Raw genomic sequence first — 18,010 nt, forward strand, 5'->3', positions numbered from 1 at the left:
TTATTAGGAAGCTGTGCAGATAGAGCAATTCAAATTATAATGTGGGCAATTGAGTAAAATAAAAGCTTGCCACTGCTATTTGGCCAAAGAAGAAGGAACCAAAAATGTTAGATGCTTTGTCTTTCCCAAAAGACAAAAGCTGCTGCTAGCAGGGTTGCAAAGGTATTTATAAGCGTGTTTTTTAAGAGTTTAAAATATTTAGGCCAAGATCCACCCATCCAAGAGAGCATATGCAACTGCTGCCCACTCTTCTCTATTTAAAATCAAAGATAGCTGCAATGACAGGTTATAATGGATTGTATTCAACTGACTTTTACTTGGAGTAGACAGATTTAGGAAAGGTGAGATATAAATGTAGTGAATAAATAACCACTGCTCCACCCACTTTTGCCTCTGGCCCACAGAAAGCTTCCCATGAGGGAATACAGCTCTGTGTTTGAAAAAGGTTCCCAACTTGCCTGAAAAGGAAAACATTCGGTTTTCATTCCCTCAGCTCTGAGTAGAAATAAATGCATGTGGGGTGCTGTTCCCTTAAACCGCAAAAATGACTGCAAGCGGTATTAAAAGTGGCCTTATGTTTCTTATTTGTAATTATTAACAGCAAGAAAGCTGTAGTTTTAAGAGCATTTTCTGCAAAGATGAAGAGGCTGTGTTTGTCAGACCACATAGTTCTTTGGGAGAGGGCTGGATATAGCACACCAAAATTGCTTTCAGTGACAATAATGCAACAAGTCAGCTCTCCACCTCCAGCACCAAGACTTCTAATTCCAGAAGAAAATAGGTTCATCCTATATTGACACAGGAAATCCAGAACTACAACAGTTATCCAGCCTCTGCTTGCAGACCTTGAGTGAGGGGCAGCCCAACAGCCCTCTAGGCAACTGGTTCCACTACTGAACGGCTCCTGTAGCTTAAGCCCAGGCATGGCCAAACTTGGCCCTCCAGCTGTTTTAGGACTACAACTCCCATCATCCCTAGCTAACAGAACCAGTGGTCAGGGATGATGGAAATTGTAGTCCCAAAACAGCTGGAGGGCCAAGTTTGGCCATGCCTGGCTTAAGCCTATTAGATCAAGTCCTGCCATCGGGGGCACCTATTCTATGTGACAACCCTTTGGGTCTTCTACAGCCCCACCCCATAGCCTTCTCAAGACAAAACATGCCCAGTTCCTTAAACATTTCCACACCCCTGAATATCTTTGTTGCATTTCCTGAACCTATTCCTAATTGAAATATCCCATTTTTAAAGTGCAGTGCCCAGAACTGGATACAGTACTCCAGAGGATGTCTGACTGATGCAGAATAAAGTAGAACTTCTACTTCCTGTGACTAGGAAACTATGGCCTTCAAGTTGAAACAAGGCAGACTCCTAAGGCACCATGGGAGAGCATCATAAGCTATTTTCTGCTAGGGAAAGTGCAAATGAGGAAAATGTAAAAGCTTTCCGTGCGCTGTCCATCAGTCACACATGAAAACAGATTATTATTACTATTATTAAGTTGTATACTACACTTTATCTGAAGATCACAAAGCAGATCACAACATAAAAATACAAGATGAGAACATAAAATATATAATCAAACACAAACCAATAACCCCCTTCCCACAAACACGTTTAAAAGGCCATAGAACATGGGTAGGCAAACTAAGGCCCGGGGGCCAGATCTGGCCCAATCGCCTTCTGAATCTGGCCCGCGGACAGTAAGGGAATCAGTGTCTTTTTACATGAGTAGAATGTGTGCTTTTATTTAAAATGCATCTCTGGGTTATTTGTGGGGCATAGGAATTCGTTCATTCCCACCCCCACAAAAAAAAATAGTCCGACCCCCCACAAGGTCTGAGGGACAGTGGACTGGCCCCCTGCTGAAAAAGTTTGCTGACCCCTGCCATAGAATATTCAATCAGCCAAAGGCCTGGCTATAGAAAACGTTTTTGCCTGGTGCTCACACAAAGAAAAGGATAACAAAAATGTTACATGTGCAGTTACATGCACAATTTGTACATGGTTTTCCTACACAAGTACTGTTTTAAAAAGTCATCATGCAGAAAACGAAGACCTAGAATATTTATGTACTCTTTATAAATCAGTGCAAAAACTAGGTCTTGTGTTGCTCAGTGATTGGCTTTGAACCAGCAATTAGACAGAACGTAACCACTGTGATATATTTTATGCATGTGGAAGTAGTAAATGATCATTATTCAGAGTTGCCTCCTCAAGCACTTCAAATAAGACTAAAACATGGTTTATAGGCTCTAAGAAGTAATGCTTATTACCATTAGACAAAGATTACAGTACGGAAATAGATACAGATCTCTGTTTCACTTAGGGCCAAAAGAGACATGACACGGCGGAGCCATGATTGCATCTCTCTCTTTTAAAGGAACACTTAAAAGCAGCTGCTTGGGGCTCAATTTTACTCAGAGAAGTTGTGCTTAGGGACGTGGTTTTCAGTTTTGTTTAAAATGCCCCACAAGCTACTGTTACATCTTACTTTTGAGCAGGATGGGGGAAATATATTCTTTCATTCAAGGAAAAAGAAATCTAGACAGCCTAGAGAGATGTGGCCATCTATCTCTTTGGCAATTCCCATGCCTTCAGGTTAATAGCAAACCTGTCGAGTCTTCGAACATCTAAATTGAAGGGGCAGCTAAAGATTGACAGAATTACACCAGAGCTGCTTCTGGGGTTGGGAGGAATCCCCATTAGCAAATAAGATGGCTTCTTTCTGCAAAAACTAGGGACACAATGGGTGCCTGGATTGCCAACATCATGTTAATATTTTGGCACATGTTACAAGCACAAAACCATAGATAAAGGTGTAAAATTCCAACGAATGCGTGGATTAAATTAAAGATTGCCACATCCTATATCAAAAATGTCATTTGCCTCTTGTGCAGATCAAATCCACTAACAGCTCATTTCAGCAAATGCTTCACCTCTGTTCCTCTTCAATATACTGGGAACAGTGAGGGAAAAGGCCACTTTCGATGCAGCTTGTGGCATTTTGTTGCATGTCCCACTTATATTGGGTTTGTGGGCAGCGTGTGAAAAAAAGGAAAGAAGCCACACAGTGTAACCTTATATACTTCCTTTTTAGCTCTCAGAGGAGAAGAGAGATTTCTCTACTCAGTCCTGCTTCTTCTTTCTAAGAACACTGATTTACATGCCATGGTGGGGGAGCAAACTGGGCTCCTTCACACAACTTTATCTACATGGTTCAAAAATGCTAAGTTTTTAAATTTACTAATATTCCAGTAGGAATCATTACACAACAGGAGATGAGGCACTGGTGCCCCATAGAGCTTATCCCCCCCCTCCCATGCGCAGGAAAAACAAAATTATTAAAATTCACCATGTATGTAAATTTGCATAATTTAGAGTTGCCATATTTCAAAAAGTGAAAATCCGGACACAAAGCTTGTTGAGCTTTTGTTTTAAAAAAGAGACTGCCCACATGGGTTGCCATACATCTGGATTTTCCTGGGCATTTTGCCGATTTATGCCTGGACACTGCTTCCGACTGCAGTATTCCAGGAAATTCTGGATGTATGGCAACCCTAAACAACTCACAAGCTATTTCTGATACAGCAAAAATGGAAATCCCAGGGGATTTCTCCTAGCAATCCCATGAAATTACACCTGCATGAGTCTAGAGCAACTATTTGGTGGAGGAGTAACAAAGAAAGAGCACAAAGACCCAGCATCCCATTTAACAGATACAGTGGTACCTCGGGTTGCATACGCTTCAGGTTACATACGCTTCAGGTTACAGACTCTGCTAGCCCAGAAATATTACCTTGGGTTAAGAACTTTGCTTCAGGATGAGAACAGCACGGCAGCAGCTGGAGGCCCCATTAGCTAAAGTGGTGCTTCAGGTTAAGAACAGTTTCAGGTTAAGAACGGACCTCCGGAACGAATTAAGTACTTAACCTGAGGTACCACTGTACTGGGAAATTAAACTTCATTGACTGGAGGCACAATGTAGGCCTGTCTTGCTTCCAATTTGCCAACTGCTTTGAGGTTGTTGTTGTTGTTTTTTACAATCAAGTAGTATGTAAATTTTATGAAATAAATAAAGTAATACAGTGGAAAGGGAGTCTTTATCAGGGCATATAATCCCAAAGACTTTGGCTGGTTTTATGCTCCCCAAAGATTTCAGCTCATGTCTTGTGTACGTGGTTGACAGGAGAGGACCTCAGTTTAGAGAAAACATGCATTGTTGAAAGCATTAGTACTGCTCCCTAGGCCCAAATGATGGATCAACCCCCAACCACAAATGTTTCGCTGGGTCAGACTGAAGACCTACCTGGTTCAACATTCTCTTGCCAGCATCAGCCAGCCAGATGCTTCTGTGTACTCAGCAAGTAGGACATAAAAGTGACAACCTTTTCCTAACATGTATCCTCCATGTTAACTCCCAAATTAACTTCAAGGATCTGTTTACAGAGTCCTGTTAGCAACAGAGAACAGATGTATCTGTCTGAAAAAAGATCGGACCTGGCTTGCAGCTTACTTATGGAGAGCAAGAATTGCTGCCAGTCAGGCAAAGGAGGGAGGTTTGGGTGGATAAGTATGGATAATGGGTTCTTTTTTTTCTTCTCCCCAGTTCCCCCATCCAGGCTGCTAACATACTGCAAATTACTTCATCAGTATGTATGTTAAGACTAGCTACAAAATATGGCATAGCAACCTTTGGACTAAAAGGTGCATGTATGGCCCAAATCTTCAAGACCCTAGCAAGACATGGGACAGCAACACATTTGCTCTGTCTTACTGGCTTCCATGGGCAGCTGGGAGATTTGCATCCCCTCCCCTTTCTTTTATTGCTTTATTTGTAAGTTAAGGGTTCATGGCAGCTCAGAGCAATGTTGTTTTGCTTATCTTAAGACATATATATAAACAATCTCAATGATAAAACAGGGTTATCTACCAACCTTCCTGATAACATGCTGCCATATAGAACCCATTGGGTGTGTAACAGGAGTATTTATTTAAATTGCTAGGCAACAAGTTTAAAGGAGACTTAAACATAGTTTAAGTCTGTAAGCAATTCTGTAGCAAAGGGATCATGTCAACACAATGCAAACGGCGCAGATTACGGTTAAGCCCCATGTAAATATCTGCTCCAAAACCCAGCAAACAGCTTATATGCAGACAACTGCCTGTGAACGTATTTGGTCCAACATGAGTCTCGTATTCCAGGTACAGTTTATTTGCTGACTGCTACCTTCTTCATGAACTATATAAGACCATGTAGCCCTGTCTCCTGGGATACCCCTACAAGGACAGCAAGTCATGAATCACCTCTATATAGGATTTTTATTTTTCCGCGCTTTGGCTGGGTTGGGGAAGGGATAGGCCATTTTCAATAAATGCAAATGCTAAAAGACACGACAACAGCTGCATTTTCATAGGCAAAGGACAAGTCCAATTTCCACGTCAAGTAAATCTTTCCACTCCTGAGTCAGTAAGATTCAGGGCAGCTGCCCAGCTAACCAGAAGTTAGATTCCAAACAAGAACGGGGAAGGGATCAAAATCCACATCATAAAACCAACTTTATTTACCTTAAAATCTTGCTAATGTTTCCCCTTTAAAAGCGTTTCTTCAGAAATTAGATTTTTAAAAAATCTTTTTTTTTTAAGGTCAATTTTGCATTTTATTCTTCAGTTGTTGCCCCCATTATACCAGTCAAAGAATAGACTACATTCTCTCAACTGTCCACAAGGGAATAAACATGAATCACTCCCTTCAGTCAGTTCTCTCTAAATAGATGCAACCCCTTGCCGTCAGCCACTTGTGCCCTGTAAGGAAGCAAAGGGGAGGGAAATGGACTATCATTAGCTCACTCCATTAAAGCAACCTTCACTCATTAGTTGTCAGCCTTCAGTATTCTCAAGGCATGTTAGCGTGCAATTTTATAAATTCTTTCCAGATAACTGATAACAGAATATCTGCGAACATTCAATAGTCAAAATAAAAACCAGCCCATAAGCGCCTTTGCTAGTTTCTTCACTTTGCCACTTAGCTCCTCACCAGTCTGCCAAACAGATTGACCTGGCTGAGAGTTGTGCAAGAGCTTACCCTTTCAAAATGACTCAAGTCCAAACCCTATGGAAGCGAGTTGAAAAGGAGAGGGTTGGTCTGAGTTCCCGCCGCTCCCCCGCCCCCCGGCCCACTTCCCAAGGATTACTTTGCACACGACTACGTAGCTACAAAAATGTCACTTTCATGTAGAAAGCAAGCGAATTTTGTTAGAATCATAGAATCAAAGAATTGTAGAGTTGGAAGGGACCCCAAGAGCCATCTAGTCCAATTCCCTGCAAAGCAGGAATGTTAGTAGTGAGTGACATGCGTGTATGTGAAAACTGACAGATGGGTAAACTCACTGCTGAAACCACAACACTGGAGCTATGGATATTGCTAGCCATGGATATTTGCACACACAATATATTATTAAGGTTACAAGTCTCAACTGAATTAACTGATTAATTAAGGGAGCATCCAAAGCATTTTAGAAAACGAATGGATTGACAGAAACACACAAGTACATCAGCTAAGCAAGCTGTGGCGTTGCTTGGTCACACATAAGTAACTCGGGATATGTCAGCCAACAGTGGAAGGGACTCAAGAGCAGAGGATTAAACAGCTCAGCCTCTCCAGACAGAGATTACTCCTAGTTGTGAGCACATTTATCCTAGCATGTCACCTCCCTTGAAAAGGGGACACAACAGATGAAACTTCTTCAGCTCAACTGACACATCTCCAGATATTTCTAATGAGTAGAAGTAAGTCAGCAAACATGCAAGGGAGATGTGTGGGTGCGTCCCCACTGTTGCTGTCAAAACCTATCACCCTAATGACCACCTCCAGGTATAAAAAAAAAAGGTCTTAAATGCTTTTCTAAGACCACAATTCAAATCTAAATTGCCTGTTACAGCAGCATCAGTGTTACTGGAAAGGGAGGGGCAAAAGGAATTAACACTCTGACACAGACTGTGGCCGTTACAATCCTGGGCTTGTGGTTCAGCAAGCTGATTTAAGTAACTGACAAACTGTGGGATCTACCTGAAGGCCAGAACAGACACTCCTGCAGAAAAGAAGCTGCAACTTACTGCAATCTGGAAGAAGTTAAGAGGTATAGTTTGAAGTGAATGGCAATGGGCTCAGGAGAGTCTGGGGAAACTCTATTGGTTCCTCCAGTCATCCTGACAGAGCTGTAATCTAGTTGCCAATGTGGTGGCTGTACTGGTTGGGTTTTGTTTTCTCCTCTCTCTCTCTCTCTCTCTCTCTCTCTCTCTCTCTCTCTCTCTGTGTGTGTGTGTGTGTGTGTGTGTGTAGTCAGTCACACTAACATAAGTCAGATTCCTCCAGCCCTCAGGAGGCTGAAATTTCAGGCGTCTGGTTATGATTAACCCAGGCTGTGAGTAATGCCACATGTTAGGAACTGGGGAGTCACGAGCAGCACACAACTGCAGCTGGAGTCAAGCATGTAAATGGCAAGTTGAAGCTGGGCAGAAAGTACTTTGGGGGAGGGGGGAGGTTATCAGATGCATAAGACTTGACATGGGGCCACTGGCAGAACTCTGTGTTGCCGCATGGAAAAGTTAGGAGCCGTGAAATGTCTACGTAGAGGGAAAGATGATCATATCTGTATCTTGTAAGCAGCAAATTGCAATAATAGGCAGAACCAGCCTTGGGGTAAGCCCTTTCTTATTGCACAAGACATAGCCACTAACTCATTAAGGATTGAGAGCATTCCAAACAGGGAGAAGTTCCATATAAATTCTCAAGGTTCTCTTTAGCTCATCCTGGTTAATACTCATAGGGTAGGAGAGACCCAATTACTACACCATCACTAGAATACATTATAAAGATGTCAAGGATTAGATTGGTCTGCTTGTAAAGGTAGCATTTCCCCCGCCAATGTGCCAAGGGCAACCTAAGATAAGACTTCTCTGTTATGCTGAACAACTAAACCAGTCTTCAAAATTGTCCAGCACATACCACACACAGCTTAGTACATCTCAATTCAACCTATTTTTCTGTAGAATGTTTTATGTGGCTAGTTGTGATCTGGGCATGCATGGAGGCATTCGCAAGACTAGCTCAGCACATCAAAGTCTCCTAAAAGTGAAGTCTGTTCACTTTGCCATGCAAAATTGAAAATGAGAGTCACTCATCCCTCTGATTTTGGGCTGACTCCTCAACTTACTAAGACTAAATAATAATACACCCTTGGATAGATATAAGCATTTGAAGCATCAATGTTCTTTGCATTGAAATGACAGTGTTGGAGCACATGCGTTGCACGCCTAAGGCTCTGGTTTCAGTACCAAACATCTCCAGCTGATGGATTTTTCAGTAGCAGTGCCAGAAAATTTCCCCGCAGCTGCCAGGCAGAGCAGCTGGACACAGGACAGTTCTATAGCATAGCTCAAATTGGTCAGAGCTAGCAGAGACTTTTAAGACACCACTGTCAGTAGTACTGCCACTGTCCATGACTGGATAATTTTATTCCATATACTGTAAAGAAGGTTGACTTGGAAGCCTACAATTTATAGGCTCCAAGAACAACAACAAAAATAAGAGGTCTGATTTCAGGAAAGAATCAGTCAATGCTTAACTATGGCTCCCAACCAAAAAGGAAAAAAAGGGGGGGAAAGGAGGCATTTTTATTAATGTCACTACAGGCTAGATGATCAGGCTTGTCATTCTGTTGGGAGGTGAAGCAGCTTTGAAATGCTTCAGAGAAATAATAAAACAAACACTGCAAATTAAGTGCTCTTAAAAAAAACACAAATATTTTCCTCCTGAGAACAATCCTACAGCAAGAAACCTTTCTACGCAAAATTCTAAAGCATTATTTTTAACAGTTTTAGTTTTTCAGGTTCTGATATCTACATGTCCACAGAGCCATGCTGGGAATAACTTGCAATATTCATTCCTACACACCCCACTGAAAAAGTGTGTACATTTTTTTGGTATTCATTTGTTTGCTTACATACACAGACATAAAGCTAAAGTCTCCATTTTGACTAGATTGTCCCATCTGCTTTGGTAGTTACTTGTCTCCTGGCCAAAAACAAAGAGCAACAAACAGCTAGAATGTAGCTTATCAAGACTGGGTGGCAGTCACAAATTAGTACAGTATTTATGTTGCTGAAGCCTGTAAAACATTTGATGGGCGGATTCCCATTCCCTGCTTCCTTCCTTGCTTTGTTTGCTTAAAGTAGAGACTGGTTGCGCTGGATAGACCATCATCTGCATCACACTCCTGCCTCATGCTAAGCCTACCCAAATCACCCAGAGCAAAACATGAAGTTACAAAAAGAATGCCTAGGACTCTCAGTTAGAAAGCGTCCTTACTGCTTCTTACAAGCTTAATTTGCCAGAGGTAGAAAGGGAAAAAGAGACTCTCCCCCTGCAAAGCGAGCCTGGCCATGCTGCTTACTGAAGTGCATAAGCTTCAGATAAATGGCGGTTGCTGCATTCTATGAGCTGCTCACTTTTCAGGATAGGCTCAGCCATACAGGCAGAGTAGACAGCTGCCTAGGGTGCCACACTTCAAAGGTGCCTTCCATTTCAGAAGCTGTGCATTAGTCCCGGGTCTTGAATCACTGCTGGTGTGGCTGATAGCTGACACTAACTGAAAGTGTCCAGGTACCCTCTGTAATGTCACAGGTGGTCCTGGGATGCACTTTCCGAGACTTCCACCTAGGGTAGCAAAAAAAAAAGCTTGAACTGGCCTTCACACAAAGACTCCGTGGACAATTTAGGGAGGAGCCTACCTAACATGCAGTGGCCAAATATTCCAACCGTCAAGTGAAAAGATCTCAGAGCAAACATCCACCCCACCCCAGTCTTTTTCATTTTAATGCTTCCTCTGCATAAACAGCCCAAATGAAATGCTGATGCAGCAAATGTTTCAGCTTCATGCTATGCAACATAAACAGATTTTTTTAAGCAAAACAAAAAAAAAAAAAACCCATCATAACTGGCTGCTAAAAAGTATACTTACTGCTAGGAACAGCAAGCAATACATGGAAAACGAAGAATGTCCAGAGTAAAACGACAGTCTGAAAAACAAGAGAATGCCCACATACTTATTACAATTTATACATACATCATTAAGATTTTGACACTCTGTAATTGTATAACAAAGTTCACCTTTGATTTGCAAAATAAAGCTTCAGCAAAGCTCACACAGGAAGCTCCTTTATACTGAGTTAGGGCACTAGTACATCGAGCTCAGTATGTCTGCACCAGTGATTCCCAAACTCCCCCCCCCCCCGCCCCCAACAGACCACTTGAAAATTGTTGAGGGTAATGGATGATGGTTTAATGATTTCTCTGCCTGTTGCATCAACCGAGGAACCATTTTAAAAGGGGTTTCAATGCAAGCCCTTTCCTGATCCTAGAGCAAGACATGCTCTCAATGCCCGTTAGGATAAACTGGTGGGCAGTGGGAGTGTGCCACTCTCCAGCAAAGGAATAGTCGGAAACTCACTCTTACTTCCTCCCCCTAAAATGTATATACTGTTTGACTGTTAAAAACAAAACACCTCAAGTCAATTTCCAAAAAGAATGACACAATCAGGTTATCAGTAAAAACAACTATTTAAAGCAGTTATTTCTCAAACTTGGGTCCTCAGGTGTTGTTGGACTACAACTCCCATCATCCCTAACCACTAGTGCTGCTAGCTAGGGATGATGGGAGTTATAGTTTGAGAAACACTGATTAAAGCATTGAAAAAAATAATTAAAATTAATGGCAGATTAAAAACACATGGAAATATTTTACACATCTGTGTAGGCTTTTAGAAAGGCTGGGTGGAAATGTTTTTAGCAGGCACAGAAAAGAGTTCAGTGAATGTGCCCACCTGGGAGCTCCAAAGTATGGTTCCTGTAACATGAAAATATCAATTTAAAGCTTCCAATTTTTCCTTTGAAGCCACGTTAGTACCTGTGCTACACATGAAGCCACATATGACATCAGGTGTGGAGCAGGTGGGTGTGGTTTCCTAGGAGTAGCCTGATGGGAGAAACTGGGACCCCTGGCTCGCCAAACTGGACCTGTGGTCTGGAGGTTCCCCACCTCTGTGGTAAGGCTTGGCCTTACTATTCTTGCAATACTGGTGGAGGGGTGGGGTGGGATTGACAGAGGGCAAACAGCTTGCCTAGGAAAATTCATGACAGAGCTAACCCTAAAATTGGGGACTATCTTGATTAGTTTTCTGTTCTTGGATACAAGTTTGCCACGACTGAGAAATGGCATTCTGCTTTATAAATATCCATGTGTTGACTACATTATAGGGGCTCCCGTGTTTGTGCTTCAGTTTATTCATATCACAAACACATCACGCTCATCCCGGCACACAGACTACTATGACCAAAACGATATCCCTCGGTGCAGCTTCAGCAAAAGTTACCTACTACGCCATCCAGATCCCAGCTGGAAATAGTATCTGTCACTTATTAACCTGTCAGCTGCACACACATTTGTTTTCTCTCTTCCCTCCTCCTGCCCCACAGTTTTAATACATTAAACAGAGAGAGGCAGAGGGATGGAGAAGCAGACAATAGAAAGGCCTGCTAAACATTCCTTTGCAGGCAGCTAACCCCCTTCTTCCAAAAGCAGCTCTGACTCGGAACATTCCGTCTCCCCTGCCAGCCAAGAGCCTGAACGTTCATTCCAGACTCCACTCCAGTGCTGGTGAGCGTAAACTCCCTTGGTCTCCACCCTGCCACCTTTCCCACCCACCAGTCCCCAACCCCACCACTGGATAAATAAGCATTCCCCAAAGTGAAAGTACCCCACTGGTGGAAACATCAAGCCCTTACTTTATTGTCTCTCTCCCCTCTCCTTCATCACATTCTTAAAAGACTTAAATCATCCCAGTAGCAGCCATACATCAGGCCTCCAGAGCTGTCAGGATGTATATTATTGTTTCATGACAACTGGCTTCACATATTTTTCTCTTGGAAGGGTTTATTTCAGCAAGTCAGAGAATACAAACCAAGAGTGCGTATTTTATTTTGACTTCTCACTCTGGCTCATTAAGTCTAATGTTGACACTTCTTTTTAGAATAAGCTATTTAGGGCTGTGAAGGAGCCTCTAACACAAGGATGACTTGCACCAAAACCTATTTGTGGGGCCACTAAGCAGGAAATAATCTAGCATGGATTCTTCCCATGCACATAAACATGTTGAAGAACATCTAATGGGATCCATCTGAAAAGCACCATCAAGACAGTGGGAAGTTGGGATTTTAATACCTTGACATAGTCTGCACACTGGATTTTGTAGTTCTGGGGTATGTCCGTTTTTACTGTAAAGCTCTGTATCCCCTGAAGAAGCTCTGCAGACATTTCATAAATGTCACGTGCTTTCTGTTTAAATAACCTGAGTTTGACAGCTTTACGTTCCACATAGTAATAATGTGACCCAATTATGTTAAGCATTTCAGCCTGTTACTACAAACTCACATTTCACACAATTAGAAGAGAGCAGAGGTTGAATCCAGGGCAGGGAGAAAGGGCATGAAAGTGAGAGGACTGGAACAGATGCAACAACATTAGAAACATTTTTGGTGGATCTTCCAAGCTGTTTCCAGAATAGTGAGATGGGGCAGGTGAGCAAGTGACCATCTGGCATATTATGCTGCAATAAATCTACGCTTGCCACAAATGAACATTCCATGTTGTCACAGTAGCCAAACAGATATATATGAGAAGTCCATAGGTAGGGCATGTGCACAACAGTTTTTATAGAATCATAGAGTTGGAAGGGACCCTAATCCAACCTCCTGCAGCAGTATGCAGCTGTCCCCTATGGGGATCGAACCTGCAACCTTGGGAGTTATCAGCACCACACTCTAACCAACTGAACTATCCAGTAATCTCCAACTCATGATCCCCAGAAACTGGTATTCAGAAGCAAGCTGCCTCTGATTCTGATGGTAGTACAGAGGCATCAAGATGAGCAGTTAATGACAGCCATCTCATCCACGATCTTGTCTGATCCACATTTAAAGCAATCTGGCAACCATTTCTACATCCTTATAATAGCAAAGTCCATTTACTGTGTGAATAAGTACTTCCTTTTATCCTGAATGTTCCAACTTCAATTGATAGCCCTCACTGCTAGTACCAGTTCCTACTCCACTTAATATTCTTGGATTTTATTCCACAGCCTGGTGCGGAGTGGGGGGGGGGATATGTAGAAATAAATCTGTGTATGTGTAATATTTCCCCATAGGGAATTTATGGGGTCCCTTGTTACCAGTCCTGTGTGGTACGTTTAAGATTAACCAATTCGGGCTGCAATCCTGTATATACTTACCAGGGGGGACTGAAACCCCATGGAATTCAAAGGGCCTTACCCTCTGAGTAATGTACAGTTATTGTGGCATGAATACACACGACAAATTGTGAAAGCAAGGACTCCTTCTGAAGACAGACCCTTAGTGCTAAGTATTCACAGAGTTGTAATGTTTAAGTTCCACTATTTCTTTGCAAAGGAGTAGGATAGGAAAAGAACCATAACAGGTGAAAAAGAACCTTAGTTTTTTTTTATCCCAGCAGAAAAGCAATTGTAGCAGCAGGCACCCCTTCTGAACGAAAACAAAACATTTTTTTCAGTTTTGTAAGGTGTTAGCTGTTTGTAAAATAGCCATGCTTAAATGTCTACTATAGTATCTTTACAAGAGAGGATGTTGGGGGAGAAAACCAGAACTTGGCCACAACCCTGTGACCTCTTAGTGGCCCCACCAGATCTAGTGGGCATCAGCTGCCATAACATACAGGCCAAACTGTAATCCTTCCTGAAACTTAGCCAACACAACTATTGTTTTGTTCACTGCTTACTGTGCCTCTTGGAATTACTGTTGTCCTTATGTTGAGACAGACTATCTCTGCAACTTACTGGAAGTATAGTACCACAGAATACAAGGAATAATTTGTTCAACAGGAATGGAGTATGAATTCCTTTTTAAAAAGCCAAACATGAAAGATGTGTGTTTCTTATTCTTTAGGTTTTCAGAGTCACAACATGATTTAAATAGTTATGCATTCTTAAAAAGAACACACTGCACAGCATATTCTTTTCTTAAATCATTAGGACAGGCCATCTTATGCTCAAAGTACAAGCGCAGATTCCTGAGAAGAGCTATAGCAACCACTCTCAATTCATGTCCTGTGTATTGACTTACATTTGTAAATAACCAGAGTATCACAGTGAGTTCAAGATTTGCAATTGCTGTTTGTGTACAAAAAAAGAGAGTGTTTCTCTATAACTGTATTCTAAGATCCATTAAGAGAAAACAATCACCCACTATCTCCTGATGTAGTGACTTTTATCAGAGCAATACATGATACAAGAGAAAACATTGCCAATTCTTTTCTGGGGTGGAAAATAGACTTCCCATCCTCCTCTGTGTCTTAATGCAGAAATGACTTTTCCAAGGACACAGAGACTACAATGAAGCAAAGGTTAGATAGAACACAATGGTCGTATCAAACATAAATGAGAAGTCAGCCTTTCTGGCTTATCATAGTTTACTGACATCAAGCAATGATCTTCCCTTGAGCAAAACAAGCAAACAAGCAAAAATCCCGGGAAGTTACATCTGAACCAGGATCATGGTTTGTTTCTCCCTAGCAAGTCAAGATTGCTAGCCAACGTGGAGCAATGGTTTGTTGTTGTGTTGCCGATTGAAGCTTGTTAGGGAACAACAAAATACAATCCCTGTTAGGAGGTAACATGAAGCCCATGAGTCCTAGTTTGTTTCTGCTCCTCACATTAAGGGAGGAGTGAAGGGGGAACAATTGTACTTGCATGCTCCTTGTTCTCAATAAATCATAACAAAGCAGAAAGTCTGGTTTAATGTCCTATGCAAACATGGCCAACAGAGTTTGTTTTCTTTCCATAAATAGCTTTCTAGCAGAGTTCCCCACCTCACCCTCAATGAGAAAAGGAAGAATATAGGTAACTGGATCCAGAAGACAGAATTCTTACAAAACTTACAGATTGCATTAACGGGACTGTTTATATGCAACATGGACTGTTAAAGCACAGTTTAAGTATTTGGTCACAGCATTTCAGAACATTTTGCTTCAGCAGTATGGAGCTCCTACAAATGCCCATCAGTGGGAAGTAGGCACCTGCTTTTAAAGGACATTTTAAGCAATTACTCCCCTTAAGATTCCTCTGTCAACCACATCCAGAAGCTGTGTTCAGCTGGTTGCCAGGGGTCTGCTGGACTGCAAATGCTAATTTTCTCAATAATGTGCTAACCTGCTAAGCATAAAGCTATTTTCGCATTTTCCCAGTAAAAGTAAGATTAATTGGTATTTTTAAGAACCCAAGGGGTTTATAATTCAGTGTACATCATGCACTCATTTTGGCACAACTGCCATTAGCTGCTAAAATAAAACGGAAGTACTGTGGCTTATCAACAATGGGACTACTAAATATAAGAAGTTTGTACTCTTTCCAAGGTTTACATTTGAACCACAGCTCATGTGGAATCTATTTTAAAATGACATTTCTGCTACAAAGAGCACCTCTGAGCATGTGCATGATAGATTAAAGAGTGCTTTTGCTCATAAGAAATGTACTACATGAATATTAGAGCAAGCCTGTAATTCTAACCCCAGAACTATAACCACAATCCAAGCTAACGGAAGACACAAAGTATGGATTCCCCCCCCCCAAAAAAAAGCATTCAGAAAGCTGACTTAAGTGAGCATTTTTCTGTTTCTGTTTTAAAGAGCCAGCATTAAACAACAGCTTGCTCTGAGTAATGACCATATCCGATGGATCAGCCCACAATCTATCTAGCCCAGCCCTCCTGTCTTCAGCAGACACTGTCAAATGGCCTATTATTTCTTAAAAGCCATCTACAATATATAGGGCATCACAACATTCCATATCACACTAATGACCATTGCAATGTCTTTTCAGTTTTAGGAAATGCAATCCAGCAACTGAAATTGGGCAGGGGGTAAAAAAGCATTTAGACCAGATGACCCTCAGGGTCCTTTCCAACTCTACAATTCTATGGTTTTATTATTCAGAATTGACTTTGACAATATTGCCACCCTCAATGGGAATGTTACTGGTGATCATTCAAAATTTCTTACTTGGGCCTCAAAGCAACAGGTATACAGCACTGGCTGCTTCCTGTAACCAATATGAGTTCTCCTCTATTAAAAACATCAGTTTCAAAAACTTGCGTTCCATTCCTGTCATTTGTGATCCCAGAAGAGCTGGAAGAAAACCACCCTTCATGCTTCTGAAGGCACCATTTCCTATGCAGCAAGTCCTCTGAAGTTACAGGCAAACCCCTTATCAAATTGAAATATTTGCAAAATGTTATGAGCTACCCACCAATTCATCTTCCTAGTCAAAACTGACCCAAACACCTGGTTAAACAACTCTGCAGAGCTATCTCTGGAGAAACTTTTTGATGCATGCTGCAATTAAGAGTCTGTCAGGCTGGATCAGGATTGTAAATTCCATTTTTATGCTTGATTGCCAAGTACTGCCTCAATTGCACTAAATGCAAAGAAGCCAATTAATCAAGCCTCCCACTACTCAGATTGTTTTGCTTTTGAACATATATTACCTAAAAACTGAAGCGATGTTTTCTGTTCTCCAACTTAAAGACAGCAAATTTGAAAACATCTGAAGATCTTATTGCAGTGCTCTGTATAAAGAGAAACTCTATCCCTATCCTGGCTTGCGCCTGAAAATAGTTTCCAAAATACAGAGATGTATTACCTCAATAGCAAAACCTTTGCAGGGTTCATTTGATGAGAAAGACAGAGCTCCCTTCTATTGTAGGCCGTGAAATTGTATCCTGCACAAACGATACTAACTTCCACCCATGGTATATATGAATATGCATCGCTCACCTCAAAGACTCCCATACACAAAATTCAACCATAAATCAGATCTGCAAGGTGCTGGTTGAAACCATTCCACAAGTTCAAGTGGAACTTTGGCATATTATAGGAGAGTGGGCGTCCAGCAATTCCTGCTGGTAGGTAGGAGCCAAGATTTCTGAGAAAATGTCAGCATGGATATCACTCTCATTCAAGACCACTACTAAAATCACAGACAATGTGGAGAACTCAAAGTAGCAGTTTTCTTTAAATAAAGTAATCCAAGACAGCCAGTGCAATGGAGTGGTTCAAGTGCCGGACTAAGAATTGGGGGACCAGGGTTCCAGTCCCCACCCAGTTATGAAGCTCACTGGGTGACCTTGGGCCAGTCATTGATTCTTAACTTAACCTACCGCACAAGGTTTGCTTTTGAATTGATGGATTGACAGTACACGATATTCAAAACAATTACAGTCTTTCTAAGTCTTAAATGGTTCTATTGAACAATATAAAAGGAAAGAAAAAAATAATAAAATTAAATAAGTTAACAAATCTTTATGCATCTTAGAAATCTGTGTCCTTTTTAACTCTTTCATCTTTTGAAAATATGTTGTTGTTTTTAAATATGTTGCACAGGATGTATTGCCACTATGAAGAGTGCTATATATTCACATACCCAGCTGGAATACTATTAGAGGAGAGAAATTTACTCTTCTGTTAGTTGAAAATAATAATCTTTTAAAGTTGCACTGTGTTTCCTTTTATCAAGTTCTTAAATTGGGAACTATATTGAGTTATATATAACATGTTTAGAAAAGTAGGTTATTTTTAAATTTGATATATTATTAAATAAATAAAGAAGACCTCAAGTGAGGTAGATACATTGTTGAACAAAGCTGGAAAAATAAATATCTGGGTGACGACAATTAAATTAGGGGAAGTGTATAAGGAAATGTATCATGACTCTACAGCCAACTTCAAAAATGCATTCTAGAAAAAAAAACAAAAAGTGGGGGGATGCTTTAATTGTAACTTGTCTGAAGTAGCAAAGCCTCCCTTTGGAGCACTTTTTCCATATATGCAACTACATGTTAATTTTATTTTGAATATGTACATTTTGT

At 41.2% G+C, this 18,010-nt stretch overlaps 1 protein-coding gene across 2 annotated transcripts in view; it reads right to left on the bottom strand.

The window, feature by feature from the left end:
- Positions 1-18,010, bottom strand: part of PLPP1 (phospholipid phosphatase 1) — an 89,860-nt gene that overhangs the window by 11,003 nt on the left and 60,847 nt on the right. For both annotated transcript variants that reach the window (XM_083576273.1, XM_083576274.1), the window contains exon 4: positions 10,020-10,077. In XM_083576273.1, coding sequence (XP_083432399.1) covers positions 10,020-10,077 — 58 coding nt within the window. The remainder of the gene's footprint in view (positions 1-10,019; positions 10,078-18,010) is intronic.

The sequence above is a fragment of the Podarcis filfolensis genome, assembly GCF_964270895.1.
Source record: "Podarcis filfolensis genome assembly, chromosome: 11".
Classification (NCBI taxonomy): domain Eukaryota; kingdom Metazoa; phylum Chordata; class Lepidosauria; order Squamata; family Lacertidae; genus Podarcis; species Podarcis filfolensis.